At 38.4% G+C, this 20,518-nt stretch overlaps 2 protein-coding genes across 3 annotated transcripts in view; both read left to right on the top strand.

Annotated features, from left to right (window-relative positions):
- SPECC1L (sperm antigen with calponin homology and coiled-coil domains 1 like) overlaps positions 1 to 13,477 on the top strand; it is a 63,523-nt gene extending 50,046 nt beyond the window's left edge. Inside the window, exons 14-16 of one of the 2 annotated variants that reach the window (XM_032127902.1) lie at positions 3,811 to 3,927; positions 4,465 to 4,524; positions 6,282 to 6,442. In XM_032127902.1, the coding sequence (XP_031983793.1) occupies positions 3,811 to 3,927; positions 4,465 to 4,524; positions 6,282 to 6,371 (267 nt within the window). In that variant the 3' untranslated portion in view covers positions 6,372 to 6,442. Of the gene's footprint in view, positions 1 to 3,810; positions 3,928 to 4,464; positions 4,525 to 6,281 lie in introns of both variants that reach the window. The other variant, XM_032127901.1, reaches the window with a different exon arrangement.
- Positions 13,478 to 19,973: 6,496 nt separating this feature from the next.
- The window catches only part of ADORA2A (adenosine A2a receptor), a 28,440-nt gene continuing 27,895 nt past the window's right edge, over positions 19,974 to 20,518 (top strand). The window contains exon 1 of the mRNA XM_032128112.1: positions 19,974 to 20,047. The gene's annotated coding sequence lies outside the window, so the exon portion shown is untranslated. The remainder of the gene's footprint in view (positions 20,048 to 20,518) is intronic.

Raw genomic sequence — 20,518 nt, forward strand, 5'->3', positions numbered from 1 at the left:
TTAATTAACTAATACAACAGAGACATAGACATATGTTTTTTATTTTCTCCATGTCCTGACTCTTTTCAGAGCCAAACCAAGTTTGGATATGGGAATCTCTCCTCCTTGTGCAGAACAAGGGATGGAGAAATAGCTGCTGTGCAGGATGCTCTTCTGCTGGAGTTCTGATGTCCATAGCTCAGGCAGATTGAACCTGTGGCTGTGTCTAAACAAGTGGTTAAAATGACTTTGTTCTTAACTTGTGAGTTAGAAAACATGTTTTGTATAGTTGGGTTTATTGATGTTTTTGGGGTTTTTTAGCTGTGGAAGTTTTCTGGGGGGCTAAAAAAAAGTAAGGAATTACTGGGTTATAATAGTTAACATTTGTTTCTTGCTTTTTTTAAAAAAAGTATTTCACTGACTTTAGAAGACCCCCTGTTAATTTAGGATTACTGCAAAAAGCAATAGAAGAAAATTTTTAAATTAGCAGTATGCTGGTTAAAACCACTTTTAAATGGTGAATTTTAGAAAAGTCATAGGTTTGCAGAGATCTTTGGTTGATGTTATGCAGAGCCCAGTCTGTTAAGCAGTCTAGAATGTTTCATGGGGAATACTGTTTTTAGTCTTTTTTTCTGTATGAGCTCAAGGGAATACTTATTTTGTGGTGAGAGAGACTCCTACTCTGCAGTTTCCAGTTCAATAGGGGCTTGAGTAATGCTTGAAATGTTTCTTGGTTGTGGATCTACCAGGTTGTTTAATTACCATCTTATTTTTCACTTTATATTTTTATGTTCTGTCTCCAGAAAGGACTTAAAATTTTTAACTCTGTTACTTACTCCTGTTTGGAAAGTGGCTTCTACAGATCTTTTTATTACAATGGTCTTACTGGTTAACTTTGTTAGAATTGCCTTTTTAAAAACATCTACCCCAAATACTAGAGATAGCTTCATTCCCATCCTACATCTTAATCACTAATAGACAAGGGCTGATAAATCCCCTTCTAGTTCATCTCTCTCCAGAAAGGCTTATTCCTCATTTGACAATTTATCTGAAAGTATGTCCTTCAGTTGCTTTAATACTTTGTGGTCTGAAATGTCTTGAAGAATAATTCTAGATTAGATTCCAGCAGAATTGTCTTAATAGAGCCAATTACTTAATAAAAGCAGTAACAAAGAAGAAATTATGTCAGAGATTTTAGGCTGATGTTCTGTTTACCATCAATTCTTTGAGAAATAAGAGCTTAATGCAAGATTGATTTCATTATACTGGCCAAGCTTTTTCAAAAAAACCACAAGTAGTTAAAAGCATTTAGGAAATAAAATTTGCTGTATTTAAATGTGCCAGTTGTGTGCTCAAAGCCCTACATGAAAAATTAAATTTTCAGTTTAAATGACAATCTGTCCCATTTCTAGATTTGTTTTTTACTGTCTGACCAATATTATACTTCTTTTAGTCTGAGAGGTAATAATAATTCATAATGCTTAGAGCAATTGGAAACAGAAACCAGTCCCTTTTAATTGTTTCCTTCCGTTGTATTTAATTCAGCTTCTCTGGATACATTAAAATTCTTGGATGATGGGTTTGTTTTCTGCTTGTTGTCTTAATAATAAAAGCTGGACCCTACAAGATGATTTAGAAAAAAAGGGTATTCTGAGTTTGGTTTTGTTTGAGAACCAACCAAACTTGTAGGCGCACTTTAAGTGGCCCTTTTCCTCTCCAGTGTTTATATTAAAAATTCAGCATTCTGTGGATACTTACTAATAGTTAAAGCGAAGTTTTTAGTTTATACTATTGTAATGTTTAAGGGAAGATGACTTTTGCTTGTTGTTATTTCACTGTGGCAATGCCAGTTTACATCTTTCTCCTACCATTCCCACATCACTTGGCCATCTCAGGGACAGAGGGAGAACATTTCAGCCAAGAGCTGAAAAGCTCAGGACTAAGCTTTTTCTCCCTCAGTGGATTGTATAGCAAAGCAAATATGATCATTCACACCTGATTTACATAGCCAGCTTGCCACACATGACTGTGACAAGAAAAAGCTCCTCTCCTACCTTATCCATCTTACTGACACAGATGTGAGCTGAGGCATTACTGGTTACAGGATAGGAGGAAAGAACTTTCCAAAAAGTAACTTCTGTAAATGGACACAAGTAGAAATTTATTGGCTTTAACAAGCTGACATTTTTCCTTTTTTTTCCCCTTAAAACCTCAGACTGTGTGTTGCATATGTTTCCCTAATTTAAGTAACATCGAGAAAGTTTTAACCAGGCATTAATTTAAATCCAATTTCCTGTCTCTCTTGAGGAGAAAGGAGCACTTTTTTTTCTCCCTTCTTTTTTTTCCCTTTTGCTTTTAAATTTTCCCACCCCTGTGGCTGGAGGAAGCTGTGTGCAGAGCTGTTCCCACAGACTGGGGGTCTCCAGCGCCGCCGTTTCCGTGTGCAGCAGGAGCGGCTCCGGCCCCGGGCACTGTGAGCCCCAGCACGTACACTGACATCAGAGCCTGGACCTGCACCGGGGCCACTTCGCATCAAAAGTGTTAAAGCTGAGCAGGAAACAAAGATTTCCCTCGCATTCTTCTAGAAATTGTCCAGAGTTTTGGTTTTGTCCTCTTGTTGGAGGAGACTGTGGTTGTTGTTCATTTGAAGTCCAAAGCACTGCTTTGACAAGAAGTACAAGTGCCTTCATTCCCACTCTGTCTGGCACAGAACACTGGCTCTGGGTGGAGTTTTCTGCCTTAGGAGTGCCAAGTTTTAGTGTCTTGTCAAAGACAGGTGATGATGATGACTAAATTGCTGTCAGGTGAATGGTTTGCTCAGGTGATTGTGATTCTGCACTTCTGTGACTGGAGGTTTTAGTTCCTGCTGTTAAAATTTTGAAAACTAAGTAAGCTTCTGCTTGAGCCCAGTTAAGTGAGTTAGATATTAAACCATATTTATATTTCTCCATGGAAGTGTAAAAGGTAGATGATATATTGTTGTTACTGGTTGTTTCCTAACTAAAGTTTAAACTGACTGCTATCCACTTAGCCTCTCTAACACTGTTTAACTGCCAACAGTCAAATATACAGTCGTTTTAAAAGGTCACTGAGGCATCTTATTCATAATTCTTTTGGACTGGGCTGACTCTACAATAATTTATACAGTCTCAGGAGATGCATTTACTAGTGCCACTGAGTTTCCTACGGGAACTAAAAGATCAAGAGTGCAAGACAGCAGTTTTCAATTCCAGTTTCAATCCCAAAGATTCTCTGCTACTATCAGCACTAAATGTGCTGGAACATCTTTATTTCCAAATGAAAGTTAACTTTTGTTTGTGATCTTTTTCACATCAGTTTCTATAGAGAAATGGTTTGTTTAGAAGAGAAAATTTGTCCTCATCTTTTAGAAATTTTGTCTGGATATGAATGTAGTAGAAGCAGAAAATAGAATGAACCTTAACAGAGATACGAACACATTTCCTGATCAGGGATTTGGGATACACATATTTAACTCGTTTGCTTTTCTGTTTTGGGGTGTTCAGTTGCACCAAATCCATTACCTTCTAGCACAGCATTTTACAGCTTTTAACACACACTCAGGCATACATTTTGCACTTTCTTTTGAGGGAGGGCTTAATATTATCTGAAATTAATATGTAGAATAACTGACTTTCTTATCATTGTATTTTTCTTAGTAGTGCAGTTCTTACCACAGAATGTTGGTATTGGGCTGTCTGCTTTCTCTGCCAATTTCTTCAAAGGCATTAAAAAGAAGTATTGATGTATTGGTAGCATGTAATAATTCTTAGATTATGGCTTTGATATTGCTTATATTTTTTTCCCTTCAAGAATATTGACATCACAAACTTCAGCAGCAGCTGGAATGATGGCCTGGCTTTCTGTGCAGTTCTCCACACTTACCTCCCAGCCCATATTCCCTATCAAGAACTGAACAGCCAGGACAAGGTAAGACATTAAAAATCCTATTCCCAGCACTGCAATGCTTTAATTAATATGAGTTAATAAAGAACAATGAACTAATTTGATTTCTAAAAACCCCAGTGTTACTAGGATTTCCAAATAATCTCTGTGTGTTCTGGTCTGCCACAGTTCCTACCTATTGGTGTGTTAGCCCAGAATGTACAATTAATAATAGATCCTAAAAACATAAGATTATTCCACTAATGCATGAAGAGATTTTTTTATTTATGCTTTTTAGAGAATAAATAATCTCTTCTTTAGTATTTTATAAATCAGTTGTTCTTCACTGACAATGATATTCAGCATTATCTTCTGAACAGGCAATTAATAAAAATCTTTCATAAATTTTTGGATGATATTAAAACACATTCATTCCTGTGGTTCCTTTGAATTACTGTAGTCAAATTATAGACTCCATTTGAAGCAAAAGTAGTAGCATTATTATGAACATTCTTAAGATCATTTTGTTATGTTTGAAATAGTATTTCCTTGTTTTCTAACATGTTTCTATATCTCATGCAGAGAAGAAATTTTACTTTGGCTTTTCAGGCAGCTGAAAGTGTTGGCATCAAATCTACTCTGGTAAGATTTAAATGCATATTGAATGAATTATGACCCATTTATAAAAATCAAAATTACTCTATTTTGTAGTCTCAAAAGATTTGGATGTTTATACTTAAAAATAGCAGCAGATGAGCTCAGCTAGAGGTTCTTGCACTAAATAATGACTGAAATACAGACCTGTTAAGCTTTAAAAGGAAGGTTCACCAACACTTATCTCTCAATACAAAAAGAAATATTAATAACGGAAATGAATTTGTTTGAGAATAGTTTGGGAAATAGTTATGGGATACAGTTTTCAAGAATCCATTAAATCTCTCCTGTCTCTGACATACTTCTATATTATTTGGGATTTCTGGAACTCTGGAGCTACAAATCAAGCAATGTAATTTGTTTCTTTTTCTCAGTGTACTGTGAGAGTTGAGATTTGCCTCTTCAGTTTAGACTTTTAATTTTTCAGCATTGCAAATATTTGTAAGGTTTTTTCAGTGGTTGTTTATAAGTTGTCTTACACAAATTTTAGAGAAAAATAATTAGTTTTCAATAGTAGAGTGTTTACTAGAAAAGGAGTATTTCTGAAGGTGCGGAATTGGGAGTATCCCAAACCCTTGTGAGTGGTCATGAAAATGTTTAAATGGCCATTATCAGAAATTATATTTAAGTGATACTTTTGCAACCTAAATTCTAACAAAGCTGCCATAGTTAGCAACTAACAGTATGACAGAGTTTTTAAAAATAACACTTTCCTTGATCCTTATCAGTGCTTTACCCCCCCAGCATTGTGTTTGCTAACAATGGCAGTGCAGCTCCTGGGCTTTCATACTTTGACTTTGGCACTGATTTGAAATGTGGAAGTTTCTTACCAAGCGCTGATGTAAGAATGAGATTGTGGAAAATAACTGCAAAAATTCTTGCATAATTCAGCCTTAATCTAAATGGTTGCTGTCTGTCCTTCCTTTTTTCTGATGTACTTCATTACTGATACCATAAACAGACAAATTGAATGGAATTAAGTCTAAGTGCAAATTGTATCCATCTTAATAAGTTAGTATCTATTTACATACCTACATGCACAGTGTATGTGATGTGTATGTTTGAGGATTTTTTTTTTTAATCCGTATTACATGAGTAGAGGGTGAAGAAGGGTGTGAAAACTCCTGTATGTAAATAGGAGTGGAATGCAAGTAGAAGTTATTCATCCTCTGAAGGTGTTCAGCTAAAAAAACTCACAACTTCTTTTTTGAGTTCTGGAGATTCCTGCATCCAAAGCTTTCAAATAGAGTTTTACAGTAAACAGAAATTACTAGAAACTACATCACTCTGTTTTGCTTTGTACACATGCTGAAGAGAGTAGGTGGGATTTAAGTATTTATTGATGCTTAACCTGATGGGAATTTTGAACTGTAATTAATATCTGGGTCTTGATTCTGTGGCTCACAGTTCCTGGGGTAGGTTGAGTTGATTTGCAAGGCTGATGCAGGGTTGTGTGAACACTAAAGTCTGACTATTGTACCAGCTGTGCTCAGTGGGGGACAGCTTGAGCATGCACAGCATCAGACATTTCAATCTTAAGTCAACAAAAGAACTATCTACAGATATGCTATTCATTACATTTTGTAAGTAATACCAAGATATTGAGGAAAACAGAGCTTTCTTCATCAGTGCTTTACATTGTGGAAACTTGACAGATTTACCATTCCCAGGAATGTGTGAAAACACTGCTGCATTGCTCTCAAGGTTTTCATTTCTGATTTTGACCAATCTGTTTTCTGTGACAGGACATCAATGAAATGGTGCGAACTGAGCGTCCAGACTGGCAGAATGTCATGCTGTATGTTACAGCAATTTACAAATACTTTGAAACCTGAACCCTAATCATTCGGCAGATCCATGGGATACAACCAACATGAGCTAGCAGATGGAAATCTTACTGAAATGCTAATCCCCATTTCACTGAAAACTGGCAACATTTGAGTCCCCTCAAACTTCAGTGACTCTATCATGGATTGCCTCAGATTGCTTCAGCTACTAAGCATGGAAACAACTGTTCAAAAGCAAGAACTTGTTGCCACAGTGCTTGGAATAACCCAGGTTATTAAGCTATTCAGATTAATTATGTAGCCTAAAGAGCCTGGACTACTTATGTGCTGCCTTTCCAGTCAGACTTCCTGAAACTTTCTTTCCTGGGAGAGTGAGATGAATGCTTCCTCTAGCATATAGGAGACTAAATGTACAGATAAAGCTTTGAGAAAGAAAAGGATAACATGGCATCATATTACTGGACTTTCTGTAGTATCCTGATTCCACAGACTCTGAATATTCTACCCACAGCATATGGCAGCCCAATACAGTAGAGTTCTTAATGGTAACTCAGTTACTGCCTATTTTTCATCCTTTAAAATGTGCACAGTATTCTAGGAAAACAAGCTTTGATTCCATAATGATAAACTGAGGGGAAAAGTGCTCTCGATACCTCGAAAAATCTGGCACAGAAGAAGTCTTCATTCTAAAGCTTCATTATAAGCCTACCTCTGTCACAGTGATGTGGCTTTCATCTTTATCTTATGGATTGTTAAAGACTAGCACATGCAGCTCCTGGCTTTCAGGGTATACTATACTTCAAGGAATCTGTGCAAACTCCCTGTGCTTCGATTGTAACAGAAATGAATCAATAATCACCCCTTGTCTGGCTTGTTCTTTCCTCTCTTCCTCCTTTGCCTGTGCAGCACACACAGCTACCCCGGGCTTTCCTCTACAGCAATATGAGCACATGTCGTGGATGTCTGTGGTAGAAGTTTGGAACTGGGATAGCATTTCCTCTGCAGAGAAGATATTCTCAATAAGTTGTAATAATGAAATAGTTTGTCTCAAAATCCAGCTTTGCCATGTTTTCTGTGTGTTTTTCATTGGTCTTGCACATCCTCATCTGAGTGACAGAAGGTGAGATGTTCTCTGGGAAGGACTATGGAGGAACTGATGTAATGTGTGTACACCCAGTAGTCTCAAATATTGCGTGGAAATGACTCACTGTCACAAGGAAGGAATTGAGAAACTTTAGTCTGCTCAACTTCTTTTTTTTTTTTTCTGAAAATGTACCTGAATTCATTTAGCAGCTCTTGGGCAAGAGAGTTTAAGTGCCTTAGCGATCATTGAGTTGATACGTCCTGGCACTTCAGCGCCTGGTGTGGAATGTTAATGGCTCCCGGTGATTTCATGGCTCCATTTGTGACGAGCTGTTTGTTGTAATCTTGCTTGTCAAATCGAGGGGAGACTTCACTCTGTCATTGCTTCTGCCTCTTGCTTTTCTGAACACTTTCCAGCAGTTCAGCCACGGAACATCTCATTAATATTAAGCAGAAGCCAACTTGAGCAGTGAGTTCTGTAACAGCTGCTATTTATAAGCACAGGCTCTTTCAGCAGTAACCCCATTGTAAAGAAAATAAATCTGTTCTATGGTGCTCTTACGACTGTTAAGGACAGTTTGAATGTCATAGATGTTAACCCAGTGAATGCAACTGTGCTTGGCATCTGTGAAACTTCTTCATGGTATAAAAGCACAGATTTAACTCAAAAGTATTGCCAAATCCAAAACCCCATCATCTGAAGAACATGGCCCATGTGAAGAGTAATAATTCAGCATGTCTCCAGCATTGTATAAGAATACACATTTATACTGATATGTGCCTGTGGGAACTATGGAACTTTGCAGAATAGCTACTTAACCTGTGCTGAGGGCCTTTGGAGAAGTTTTCAGAGCAGCAGTGTCTCAAACATTCTTACAGCTCTTTAGAACTAGAAGTAGATACTGTCAGATTATTAATTGGTGCATTTGAAGAGCCAACATAATCTGAAGACAGTTGTTGCAAGAGAGGTTTCAAGTGAAAAATCTTCATTAATAGATTTTAATATAAGTCTGAAATGCATTTTCCTCTCCTCTATATTTCTTCAATTTTTTTTTTTTAGTTCATTTCTTAGTTTCCAATAAGAATAGTCTTACTGGAAATATGCATTACTGCTGTCTTGCATTCTATCTCCTACTATTAAATTCCAGATTTTGCCAGTCAGTGTTTAAAAAACCCTTCTCTTTATCCTCTGAACAGATATCCTTATTTATGATTGTCTTATTCATTGCCTTAGATTTTAAAAAAAATATTTTTCTAATGAAAAGGATAGCATTTCTTGATCTAAAGTCACTCATGACCTGTTTTGGTGAGGTAATTCGAGCTTTGAGCTGATTTTTTTTCTGTCCAATGGTCATCTTCGTTTACCTGGAATGTTGTCCGAGTCCTTAACTGCAGTAACACTGGGAGTGTAACCATTTGTCAAAAGAGAAATCACGTTTGCCAGATCCTTTCTGTAAAAAACATGAGCTGCTGGTCTTCAGAAAGGAAGAGAGAGAAAAGCTAGCAGTAATTATAAAAGGAATCTTGTTACAAATTTCAGAGCTCTGTAAACTTTTTCTTGGTGTGATCTGTCTGATAAAACTCTGTGAATCCAGCCCAGGAACACTGGGCTTTGTGAAGAGTTTTTTTGTGTGCTGATGTATCTGAGCCTTTACAAATGAGGAATGAAGCAATGGAAGATCTAAAGCAAACATAATGCCCTGCTGCACTCTACAAACCGTTTTTTTCTGAAGGTTCAAACCACATTCAGTTGTTCAAGAGGAAAAATAGCTGTAGCCCTTCTGGATGTGGAATAAATATACTGTTGTGTTTGGTTTCTGTTCATAGTTAATCCTGAAACAGCCTGGGTTTTTGTTCATGTGAAGTGCAAGTTTATGCTGATTTACTTTCCTTTTAATCCAGAAAATATTTCTGAATGTACTGAAAATATTTTGTTATCCATTTATATTTTACTGTGTGCCTTGCAAGTGCCTGTGCTGTAGAATATCAGGGTTACTCATGGCCAGCTGTAGGGTGGGCAACCAAGTGCAGCTGTGGGACATCCTGATGCAGGTACAGCTGTGTCAGCCTCTGGATCCTGTGGATGGAAACACTTCTATGGGTGTTACACTTGATTTGGTTTCCAGTTGGTTTTGTTTAATCCAGTTTGGTTTGGCTGTCTATTTAAATAGAAACACCAATTTAGGATCTCCAGTGTCTGGCCCTCACAAAAAATGTCTTATTCCCGTGCCTCTGAAAAACTGAGTGAAATTTTCACTTTTAAATTTGTGTTTGTGGGTAGTTTATCCAGAATATAGTATATAATTATCACAGATTCTGATTTAAAGGTAGATTTTTTTTCTCTTTTGCATAAAATATATTCTTCAAGTTACATGTAATGTTTCTGATAATTTTTTGTCTCCAATTTTATGAAATATTTCCACTGTTTGTGTCTTTCTGTAAAGTCCATCATCATGTCTTAGGAGGCCCTTAATTTGCCAGAGCTAAATGAACTCTGCTTTAATTGATTGGTGTAAACTCCTGTTAATATCCCTGGCAGCAGTGATGCTCTGGTTTTACGTGCATGGGGAGAAATAAATTAAACCCCTCCTGTAATAGTGCAGTACAGTGGTTTAAGCTGCTGAGGATCTGCCTTGTGAATCGTGTAGCTGTGACACTGGAGTCTCCCTTCTATTACTAATCTCAGTGTTTTTTCAGTTTCAACACTTTAGGCATTTGGATTCTTTTGCACCACCAAAAAATTGCTTTCACTCAATTCTATTTCTGTACAGATTTGGCCCAGGGCACAATTTTTATGCCAGTGTAGTTTTAACCAAGATTATTTGGGAAGCTGGAGATTTGGAGAACTTGTGGTTGTTTTTCTTACTGCCTGTGCCTGCTTTGGGGACACTGCCTGGTGTTCAGATGGTGAGTGACAGTTCCTTCCAAAGCTGCCCCGGGCTGGCTGAAGTGATGTAGTTACACCTTTAAACTGTGCTCCTGTGACTCCTGTGGTGACTTGACTTCTTGTTTGCCTCTTGCAACTAACGCAGCCCCAAGTAGGAACTACTAAGGGGCAAAATTCTTCTGGGAAGGAATGCAGTTGTACACTTTCATGCTACTTTTTGCCTATTGTGAGTTATGCTGAGGTGGCCTAGAAGGAGGACCTTAAAATAGTCATGTCCATATATGGACTGAGTTAACTGTATAGCTTGTTTGTGGTCCTTCCCTTGATTTGGTAAATATTTATTTCTGTTGTATTTTTATGTTCTACCAAGCTCTATTTCTGCAATTCCTTTCTTTAAGCTACCATTATTGTATCCCTTTCTTTAAGCTAACATTAACCAGTTTGAGAAATTACTTGGTGAGAAGTGCTATTAAAGTGTCTTCATCATTCATGAGTGCTGGACATGCCATTGTGCTTTCCCAAGTTAGGGTGTGTTGACTGGCAAAACACAGACTTCTCTTAATACATTTAATTGTCCCTATTTAGAAAGGTATCTTAAATAGTGTTTCTGCTTTCACAAGAGAGTGGCTGGATGGGTTTTAAATTACTGTGTGGCTTGCTGTGTCCCTCCTTCATCTAAGTTCCTTCTGTTGTATTCCCTGATTTCAGAATCAGTGTTGTAGTACGCTCTATAATTATCAAACCCGTGTTAAGCATCTGGAATATGTAGCAAGTATGCTGTGGATAATTAATGCCTAAATAACTTAAAAGGTTGAGGTTTGTACAGTTCTGATTTCTGTCAATTGATACAAGTGTCTTTTTTTCTTACGTTTTTGCTACACTTTCCAGTTGTTTGGATGCAACACCCTTGAACTCGGTTTGAGAAAGCCACTGTCCTAATCTCCTTGAGCTAATTCATTCTGTGATATTAGAATTATTTCCTAACAATGAAACTGTAGTAAAACCTATGAATACCAGATGACTTCCTTCCAACTGACATTAGCTTTTGCTTGGAATATTCCTTACCACTGGGAATAGGCCAGTGTCTGCCTCAGAGTTGCACATAAAGTTCCCATCGGTCCCAGCAGGACTTGAGGATGCAGAGCAGGAGGGTAAACTTCTGGCAGAATATTGCAGCAGCCTGATGTAATTAAGCTGGTTTCATTTTAATCCCCTATTTTCAGGGGTTTTCAGTTTAGGCAAAATCATTTACTAAAAGCTGAAATGTGGCCTGTTAGTTCTCCACTGGGAAGTATGCTTCTGTTTAATAATATTTTTATGAGATTGTATTTATGGAAATGGAAAGAAAAATGTCATAAAGCTAGTTTTGTTGCACTTTTCTAAGGCTTTTGTATTTTGCATAGTTCTAGAATATAAGGAAGCTGCTTGGGAATATAAGGAAGCTGCTTGGGGAGGCCAAGGCTTAAAACTTGCTCTGCCCCAGCATAGCAATGTATTATGTGCATTTTCACCCTAGTGATACATGTATTATTTTAATTGCATGTAACTGGTGTATTTATATGGTAGTGAGGGAGCCCAGCAGACATTTCCTGCTGCAGAGGAGCCATTGGCAGTCCCAGTTCCACAGAACTGGCCTGTTCTGACTGTAGACTGCACTTGCAATAGTGGAATAGTCCATTTTTGATTTTGAACTCTTTCAACAAGTGGAGAGAAGACACTTTCAACAAATGGGGAGAAGGGGGCTCTTTTTTTTTGTTTGGTTTTGGGGGTTTTTTTTGTTGTTTCTTTTTGTTGTTGGTTTGGTTTGGTTTTTTGTTGTTCCATTGTTGAAATTTCTCTGGAGGCTTTTAATGGTTTCCAATTATTGCATATGTTCAGTTAGGATGGTTACTTGGGAATCAGTTCAGCTGGGCACAAATACATGTAACATACTCAAGTAATTAATCCTTGTAACTTATAGCATTTCAGTTTGATAGACACTTTTGGTTTTATGTGTATTGTAAAGTTAATTTTTCTGTCTATGAGTAGCACTTTTATGTGTATCTGAAGGGTTTTTTGAACAGAAATGTGTTTTTTCTGTATATTATCTAATGGGAAGAAAGTATAACACTACTAAACAAGGCACAGACTAGTTTGCCTCCAGACTGTAAGTTCATTTTAGGTCAGGAATGATCAAGAGTTGTTCAGTGTATCTGAAATCAATCAGTGATCCAAATTAATACTGGAGAACTCTCCCGATCAAACCCAGAAGGGCATTAATTGGTACCCTCCACCTCTCGGACGAGGGTGCTTCCAGTTCAGGTGTGAGGCAGATCTGACAGAACAGTATGATGAATTTTGGGCTTAGTAAAAGAACGGAATTTTATTGATGCCTCAGTCTGACTTCACAGCACTATACTGGATAAGGAGTAACCTTGTTTGAGATGACACTGCAGCCAGTAATGATATCTCCTAAATAGCTAATTTAAAGCTTACTTTCCATGGCCTTTAAAGATGATATAAAAACCAGTGATTCTAAAAGCTCTTCTCATCCATCCAGCTTTTCTGATTTGTATTGGTTTTACTCTCCCTTGAAACAGCTGTTGTATGTCAGTGTATGTGTTTAGTAATTCTTCTTCTAGACAAGTACAAGTACTTTGCTTTTTTCCCAGAACCCTTTTGAATAGTTTACACACGTCTTACATAGAGAGAGGCTTTGCATAAATGTATAGATGTACCTATATGCACATGCATAAATGTGTGTGTACAGATCTGTACTCCTGCAGGTTCTGAGTAACACGAACATGTTTCAAGAAGTGCTTGTGTCTTGAATACTTAGGCTGGTGTATTAGTGTATAAATTTAAATGGCAAGGAGGAAAAAAACATTTTGTTTGCTTCTGGCTAGAGCTGAGAAATAAAGGTTTGAGGAAAATTTTGATGAGTGTTCCAATTGTATTTCACCCTGTTTCTGGTTTGAAAGGCACAAGTTGGTAATCATTGGACCTTGAAAAGTCAGCAAGCCTATGTTAAGCTAAACCTTTTGAAGGACCCAATATGCTTTCAGTTTGCAAGGACCACTGAAGATCTGGGCATTTTACTTTCTCCATAATGTATTCTGTATGAGTATTTAGTATGTATGCCTTCAATTTGCCAATGTTGCCATGTTTTCTTCTTAATTATTCATGAAATAAAGGTTGCAAATAGCAGAACGTGTGTTTGTTTTCTTGGGTGAAGCTGCTACAAGAAGGGGCTGTTTTAACTCTGGTTTTGGCACTGTGTTTGTTCAGAAGGGTTGCAGGAAGCAACTGTGGAGGTTCATCCGCTAGTGTGTGTGTGAAGGGCTTGTGTGCACATAACCTCAGGATTTTTTTTGGAAGTCATATCTCTCTTGGGATACCAGCAGCCTTTACAGGATCTACCCCCAAAGGGTTTTAGGTGATAAGACAGTGAATACCCCAGATAAGAGGGACATGTTTAAGGCATCTGCTGAGCCTGTATTGTTCTAGAGAAGGAAATTGCAGAGAATATGTTCAGTTTAGGCAACTTCTGTAATACATTGCAGGATTACATTGCAGGATTACATTGCAGGATTAGAATTATTTAAATGTTACTTAGCCCAACCCAAATAAGGCAATTGTGTGCTCACTCCCTCTCTGTCTCTAAAGGAGTTGGGCTGGAGAGAGGCTGGGGACTTAATCTCTAAAACAGTTCACACTATTTAAAGCAGATGCCTAAACATAAATTTTCCAGGTGAAAATAAAGCTTAGAGCACCTTAAGTCTGGTTTGGTCTCAAATCATCCTGGATGGTAACTGTTTTCAAATACTCGTTTGGAGCTTTAATTTCAAGTGTTCTGGAATAAATTGGACCCAGAGGTTTGGACTGAGCTCCTAATTATTGTAAATATTGTTCTGGAATGCACTGGCTAGTACAGGTATTTTAATTCTGCCTTTTTTTTTTTTTTTTTGAGATTTTTGTGTGGTGTTTTCTGACTGTTCAGCAATCCAGGAAAGTCTTTGTCTCAGTAATGCTATTCTGCAAGAAAATGTGTTGTTTCTCCTTTCTTGAGGTGAAATATTCTCCCTGAGAATTCCATGCTGTCCTTCCTGCAGTGTCTGGTTGTGCTGGAGGTGTGTGGTTTAAGAACATGCCTGATTTAAGAAAACTCTTTTTAGTTCTTAAAATGGATTTATATCCTGTTTTTAAGCATGGATCTTCAGTTTTCATACTTCTTTTGCAAATATATGTTTCAGAAGTGTAGTGTAGTAGACTGATATCAGAAAATAGATACTTTTCTGTAGCAAGTGCATGGCAGCACCATGGGAGGGACTTGTCCACCTACATGGGCATCTGGACTGCAGGACATGGGCCAGGCCTGAGGGATGCTAAAACTGCAGTGTCTGCACAGTCTGTAGAGCTGCAACTTTTCTTTCCCATATCCACTGAAATAACATTCCCTCACCAAAGTATTTTCATGGATTGCCTTCCAAGCTGTCACTAGAAAATTTTGTTAAAAATGTGAAACCAGCTCCATAAGTGTGTCTAAGTTGAATATAATAAAATTGGTTCATTCATTTCTAAGATCTTACTGTAATGAAAAGCTGCAGCTATATGGAATAGTAAAATAAATACCTCAGAAGCAACAGCAATATAATATTCCACTGTATTAAATCACAAAAGCTAATATCGGAGTCATGGTTTTTCTGCAGTTGAATTCTGTGGAGGAACTAGGTTAGCAATACAGAACTTCTGCTAAATTGTCATTCAATTGTTTCACAATTGCTTTGATCAACAGAAAAAATAATGTATGTTGCAGAGAGCTGGGTGTAGTTCCACAAAGGGCAGAGATCAGAGGGGCTCATGAAGATGTGTGTTATTACCACACAAAATTATTTGAGAGGAGACCCTTATCATTGAAAGCTAACTCCTTTCTTAACTTTCTTATTAAGTAGGAAGCTATTTGCAGCCAGCAGCTACTGATGGAACTTAAAAAACAGACAAAAAGGGAGCTGAATTCTGTGCCCCTCTCAGCTCCCTCACTCAGTGCTTTGTCTGTGTTGTTTTTCAGTACTATCTTTCCTTGAGCCCAGCATTTCATGTTGAGATGTTCTCATATCTTAAGCTGGTTTTTGTTTTCATCCTCAATACTAAAGGTTGAGTGAATTCTTCTTTGAATTTGCTTGAAAAGTTGTGATGGCATTGAGGAAGCTCCGGTGCCTTCTCTACGAATTACTGCTTGGTGCTGCAGCCCAGTACCTTGAATGGGGAAGTTGGCTAATTAGTGTCTCTGTTCCTGGCAGCTGAAGATTAGAAGAGCATTCATGTCTAATTAATTATTTTTATTAGTTTCATTTCTATTAGAAGAGTTTATTTGAAACTTCTCCCATGCAAGTCTTTGTTCAGAAAAAACTGTCTATGAATTTTTAAAGAAGCAGATGAGGGACGGGTGCCACCAATTCTAATCCAGGTTAAGGTTTGTATTAGTCTTTGAGTGCTATTGCCCTCTGTGTCACCATCGTTTAACCCTTTTTGTAGAACTGAATTTCTGTATATGAAATGTCCTATTTGAAAAATATGATGTCGGCTTTTCTTAAATGGTCTTTGTTCTTCAGGATTTTCAGTTCTTTGGAACCTTCTTAATCTCATTATGAAAATAGGGTTGGACACAGTAGTGTCTTATCACAGTATTTTTGCTCTTAGATATTTGCATTGATTCTATAGTGCGGGGCACTATTTGTGCTTCTCTCCAGTGCTGTGCATAGCTCAATCCCTCGTTTATGTCCTTTTCTTAAACCATTTTAGGCTCCTTCCTCACGCCAGAAGCCTAAAAGTTAAGCTCTTAAAGATGAAAGAAACTTGAGAAGGAGACATAACAGTCTGGAGACAACTTCACTAAGCTGTTGACAATATCATATTTTTCAAAAATAAATATCCCACAGAGCACCAAAATGCCACTGTGTTGAGTTAAGGCTGTGTCTCCATGCGGCCACACTCAGTCCATGGGCTGCACCAGGGCACATGGTCATAGGGCTGTCTGCAAAATCTCAGCTTCGCATTGTCAGCTTTGCAGTTCAGGAGCTGCAAAAAAATCCCCCCTTGAAACGGCTGCTCTAAGAAATTAATACAGCTGGACTTTGGTCTGGGCACAGAAGAAATGTAAAGGGAATGTTTGCTGCCATTCTCCTCTTGGCCAGAGGTACAGCTGGCATTGGAATGGGGTGCTAAAACATGAGCTCAACTTTATAAACCTCTGAAGTTGTGTCATTTTGCACCAACATTTCCAGCACACCCTATTCCCTAGCAGGGAGTGGTGGAGAGCAGGGTCAGCAGTTACTCTTTGTCTCCAATTTGTGTTGTGACAAAACTGAGTTAAACACAATGTGTATTTTGTCAAGTTAAATAAGGGTTGCCCTCTCGTTGCTCCTCAGAATAAAATGAGAATAGTTCAAGTGAAGAAGAATCAAGTGACTTCTGCTGGGCCTTTCAACTCCAACAGTTCATTTATTGTGTAAAGGTAAGTTATATTTTAGCTGTTGCTCTGCAGCTCCCACATGATGATTCATGCTGCCAGTTTTTCTTCTATTAATAGTTTACAGAGAGTGCTTAAATTTAGATTGAATTCCATCTCATAGTCTGTCATGCTGAATAGCATTGAGAGAAATAAAGCCACAGTCTGTTTGGGCAGTGCCTTTTACGGAGAGTAGTCAACTCCTGATAAGAAATTACTGAAAATCCTTCCTTCGTTCCTGACCCAGACTGGATTCAGACTGTGTTGGGGATATTGTTTGCATTTCCATGTGAGGGCAAATCTTACCTTGACTTCAGCTTCTTTTCCTTAAGCCTTTGGTAAAAGCTGAACTCCTTCTATGCTGAAATTGAACAGTTTGTGCAAAGGCTTCAGTCTTTGTCACAGGAGTGTCCTTCATTATGATTTTAGCCATGGGTATTTTCAGAAAAATTTTGCATGTGTAACTTTGTTAAAGGAGACGCTCTTCAGAAAAACCTAGATTTTCCCAATGTTGATTTTAATGCTATCAAATATTTAATGTTGAACAATGTGAGTGAAGTAATTGCATATATACAAACACACAGATTTTTATTTATGTATCTATATCTGTATCTATATCTGTCTTTAATTTTGAAGGATTTGCTGTTGTATTCAAAGGACCTCAAGTAACTGTGCCCTCATCCTTTCACCTGAAAAACACAGATGTCTTTCATTGCTTTTGAGGAGATCCAGGGACTATTTGTGGGAATGGGATATGTTCAAGTCAGAACACACCATTTTAAATGTCCTGTTTAACAACATTGAACACGTGTGCTAATGCAATACTCAGTTTGATGTTTCTTGGCAAAATATGCATCCCTGAAATGTAATTTTGCACATATTAAATAATTTATTCTTGTTAGAAGGAAAGGTTTTGTGACAGAGAAGAGCCTCAAAACTGATAAAGCATTCATCTCTTTGTAAAGACAGAAATAATTTTTCTATTTAAAATAAGATTAATTCTTCCAGGTTCTGTTTTAGGCAAACTGATCATTTCTAGTCCTCCACATGGAAGCCTCAGTACCTGGGTATGATTTTCTGCTTCCCAGAGTGACAGGCTGCATTTGGTTCTGAGCCTGTTTTGTGTTTCAGGGGTATCCTTGACATGCCCAAGGTGTCGCTCATGCAGTGCCGGCAAAGAAAAGGGTGAGTTTCACAATAGGTCTCAAGCATGAGGTTTTTATTTACTTTGCTCTCACCTTTTTGAAGGAAGTATTTCAAGGGTTGATCTACACAGGCTTTCTAGAGCTTATTGCTTGAGCTGAGTTGCTAAGTCTGAGAAGTGCAAATACTCTTATCACTACTTTTCAGCTGCCCAAAACTCTGGAGTTTGGCTTGTTCTGTGAAACCGTGAACAGGATGTTACTGCAGCTCTGCTTTCCAGGAATGAGAAAGCTTTTCTTGGCTCTACAAGAGAATCAGAAAATTTGGTTTCTGTCCTTGCAGTCCTGGACTCCTTTCACCTCTGAGCCAGCTCTGAACATGTGGCAGTACGTTCCCATGGCTGCGGAGGCTGCTGGAAGCTGTTTTGTTTCCAGGTGGTTTCAGCCTGTCTCTTCATGTCATCCCTTCTCAAACTGTGCCAGGGCACAGCAGTCATAGTAATGCTGGTTTATTCTCCAGAGTGACCAAGGGAAGTTGTACTCCCTGGTGCTGCCACCCCTGCATATATTATAAAAAACAAAAGATATAGAAGCTGTTTGTATTCCTTACTGTCCATTTACTGTCATTGGCCACTGGTAAGGGAGGGCATAAGTAGAAATACCCAGAGATAAGGACAATGCACATGAAACATGCACAAGAATTATGGTCTGATACTTGACAGGGACAATGGCATAAAATCAATAGAAAAGCAGTTAATTTTTTAGTTCAAAAGAAAGGCAACAGATCTATTTGGATCTTATTATAGTAATGGAAGTTATCCTATCCAACTGCTGAATTGGACATAAAACAGCAGCTGCTCATTATAAACACAGTTACTTGTACAGAAGTGAAAAATGAGCATGCAGAAGACATAGAGGCCCAGTTGCTCTGGGAGGTGTTAATACTGATTTTTAACATCTTGGATCACTGCAGAATTCCTAGCTGCACTGGGATAAAATCACTGGGTAACAATGGGGATCTGATCTGCTATCCATACTGGCATGGCCAGTGAGGGAAGGAACCAGTGGTTTGGTGCTTCTGGTGTCAGAATGCTTTTATGGAAGGAAAGTAATTTCTAGGAAACTTTAGAAGCTGGTCAGGGAGCCTTTATCAGCCAGTCCTGTGAAAGTACTTGGACATTTGCTCTGGATCTTCTATGACTTGCTGATTTAAAAGAAAATCTACATAGTCTACATCAAATAATCTTAAAATTGGTTAGCTGCAAAAATCAAAGAGTTGCGACTGGGAAAAGAAACACCCAATGATGCATTTCTGGGGTCCTTCAAAGGTACGGTGATCAACATTTGTGACTTGGGAAACTTGTAAGGTGATATATTGAGATTGGAATAAACCAGCCTGACAGTTCAGCAAAGGGGGCTGACTGCAACAGCTTTGGGTTTACTGTATTCAGGAACAAAATAATCTTTAGAAATGCATCCCTGCTCCTTAAAAGTATTTTGATTTCCAGCTTGAATTGATTTCTGTGGCAGAGAGTAATTTGGATGGCTTTGAGGCTCTTGGGCCAAAGAGTGAGGCAGCCTCTACAATACTGGAAATACTGCCCTGGAAAGCAGCAACACCAAGCAGACACAGCAGAGCCTGGCAGGCAGCTGATTCTGACTTGCCCCTCTAGTTTGAAAACAATTGCACAGCATAAAATTTCCTGGAATATCAACTAGGAGTGGGAAAATACTACCTCTTGTACAGGGCAAACATGAGGCCATTGCATGAATAGTATCCCATTCCTAGTGTCAGCATTTTTTAAAGAGCTCTGGTAAACATCGTGTAGATGTTTCTAAATCTATCCTTTATGCAGCACATTTTGATGAGGCTTCTAATTTTCTCATCTCCCACTTTTGCTTTTTCTCTTGACTTGGCTAGTCACTGTATGTGTTCCTTAAAATCATTTCATGTTACTGTGTGGTAAATTACTCCAGCCTTTTCTGTAACTTCCTGGGAAAAATTACTTTTTTTTTTTTCTCCCCAGAGGATTCCCATTGTGTTTGGAGCAGCCTTCACTCCGTGCTGTAGTTCCCAGCTGCGTGGCTGAGACAGCCCATGAACCAGCCTGCCTTCCTGACTGGGGTAAGAGTGGAGGGGAGGGTGGCTCAGGCGCTGGGTGCTGCTGCCAGTGCTGAATTTTTAATGCTTAGATGCTCATAGATTTTGAGGTTGCCACTGAAGGGGCTGGTGCCAGTTCTGCTACTTCTTTCCTACTGTCTTGTTACACTGAAGAAATGTAAAGCATCGTTTATACTGTTGCTGCCAGGAAAGGCAGGGTAAGTGGTGCTGTGTGTCAGTGATGTGGGAATGCTTTTGGACAAGGTGGCAGGAGCAAAGTCTCTCTGGAGTGGGGAATCCTAGAATAAAACCTCACTGCATGACACAAGCACCTGACCTGTGGCAGTCCCTGCACAGAGGGGCTTGGGCTGGCTAGTCACTGAGATGGATCAGTCTATCAGAAGCTGGGACCTGCCATGGAGTTGCTGGGAAGTGTGGAGTCACACTGGTGGTTTTTCCTGTTTGTAATCTCCACCCAATAGGAACACGTAGATT

This window comes from Corvus moneduloides, chromosome 18 (genome assembly GCF_009650955.1).
Source record: "Corvus moneduloides isolate bCorMon1 chromosome 18, bCorMon1.pri, whole genome shotgun sequence".
NCBI lineage: Eukaryota > Metazoa > Chordata > Aves > Passeriformes > Corvidae > Corvus > Corvus moneduloides.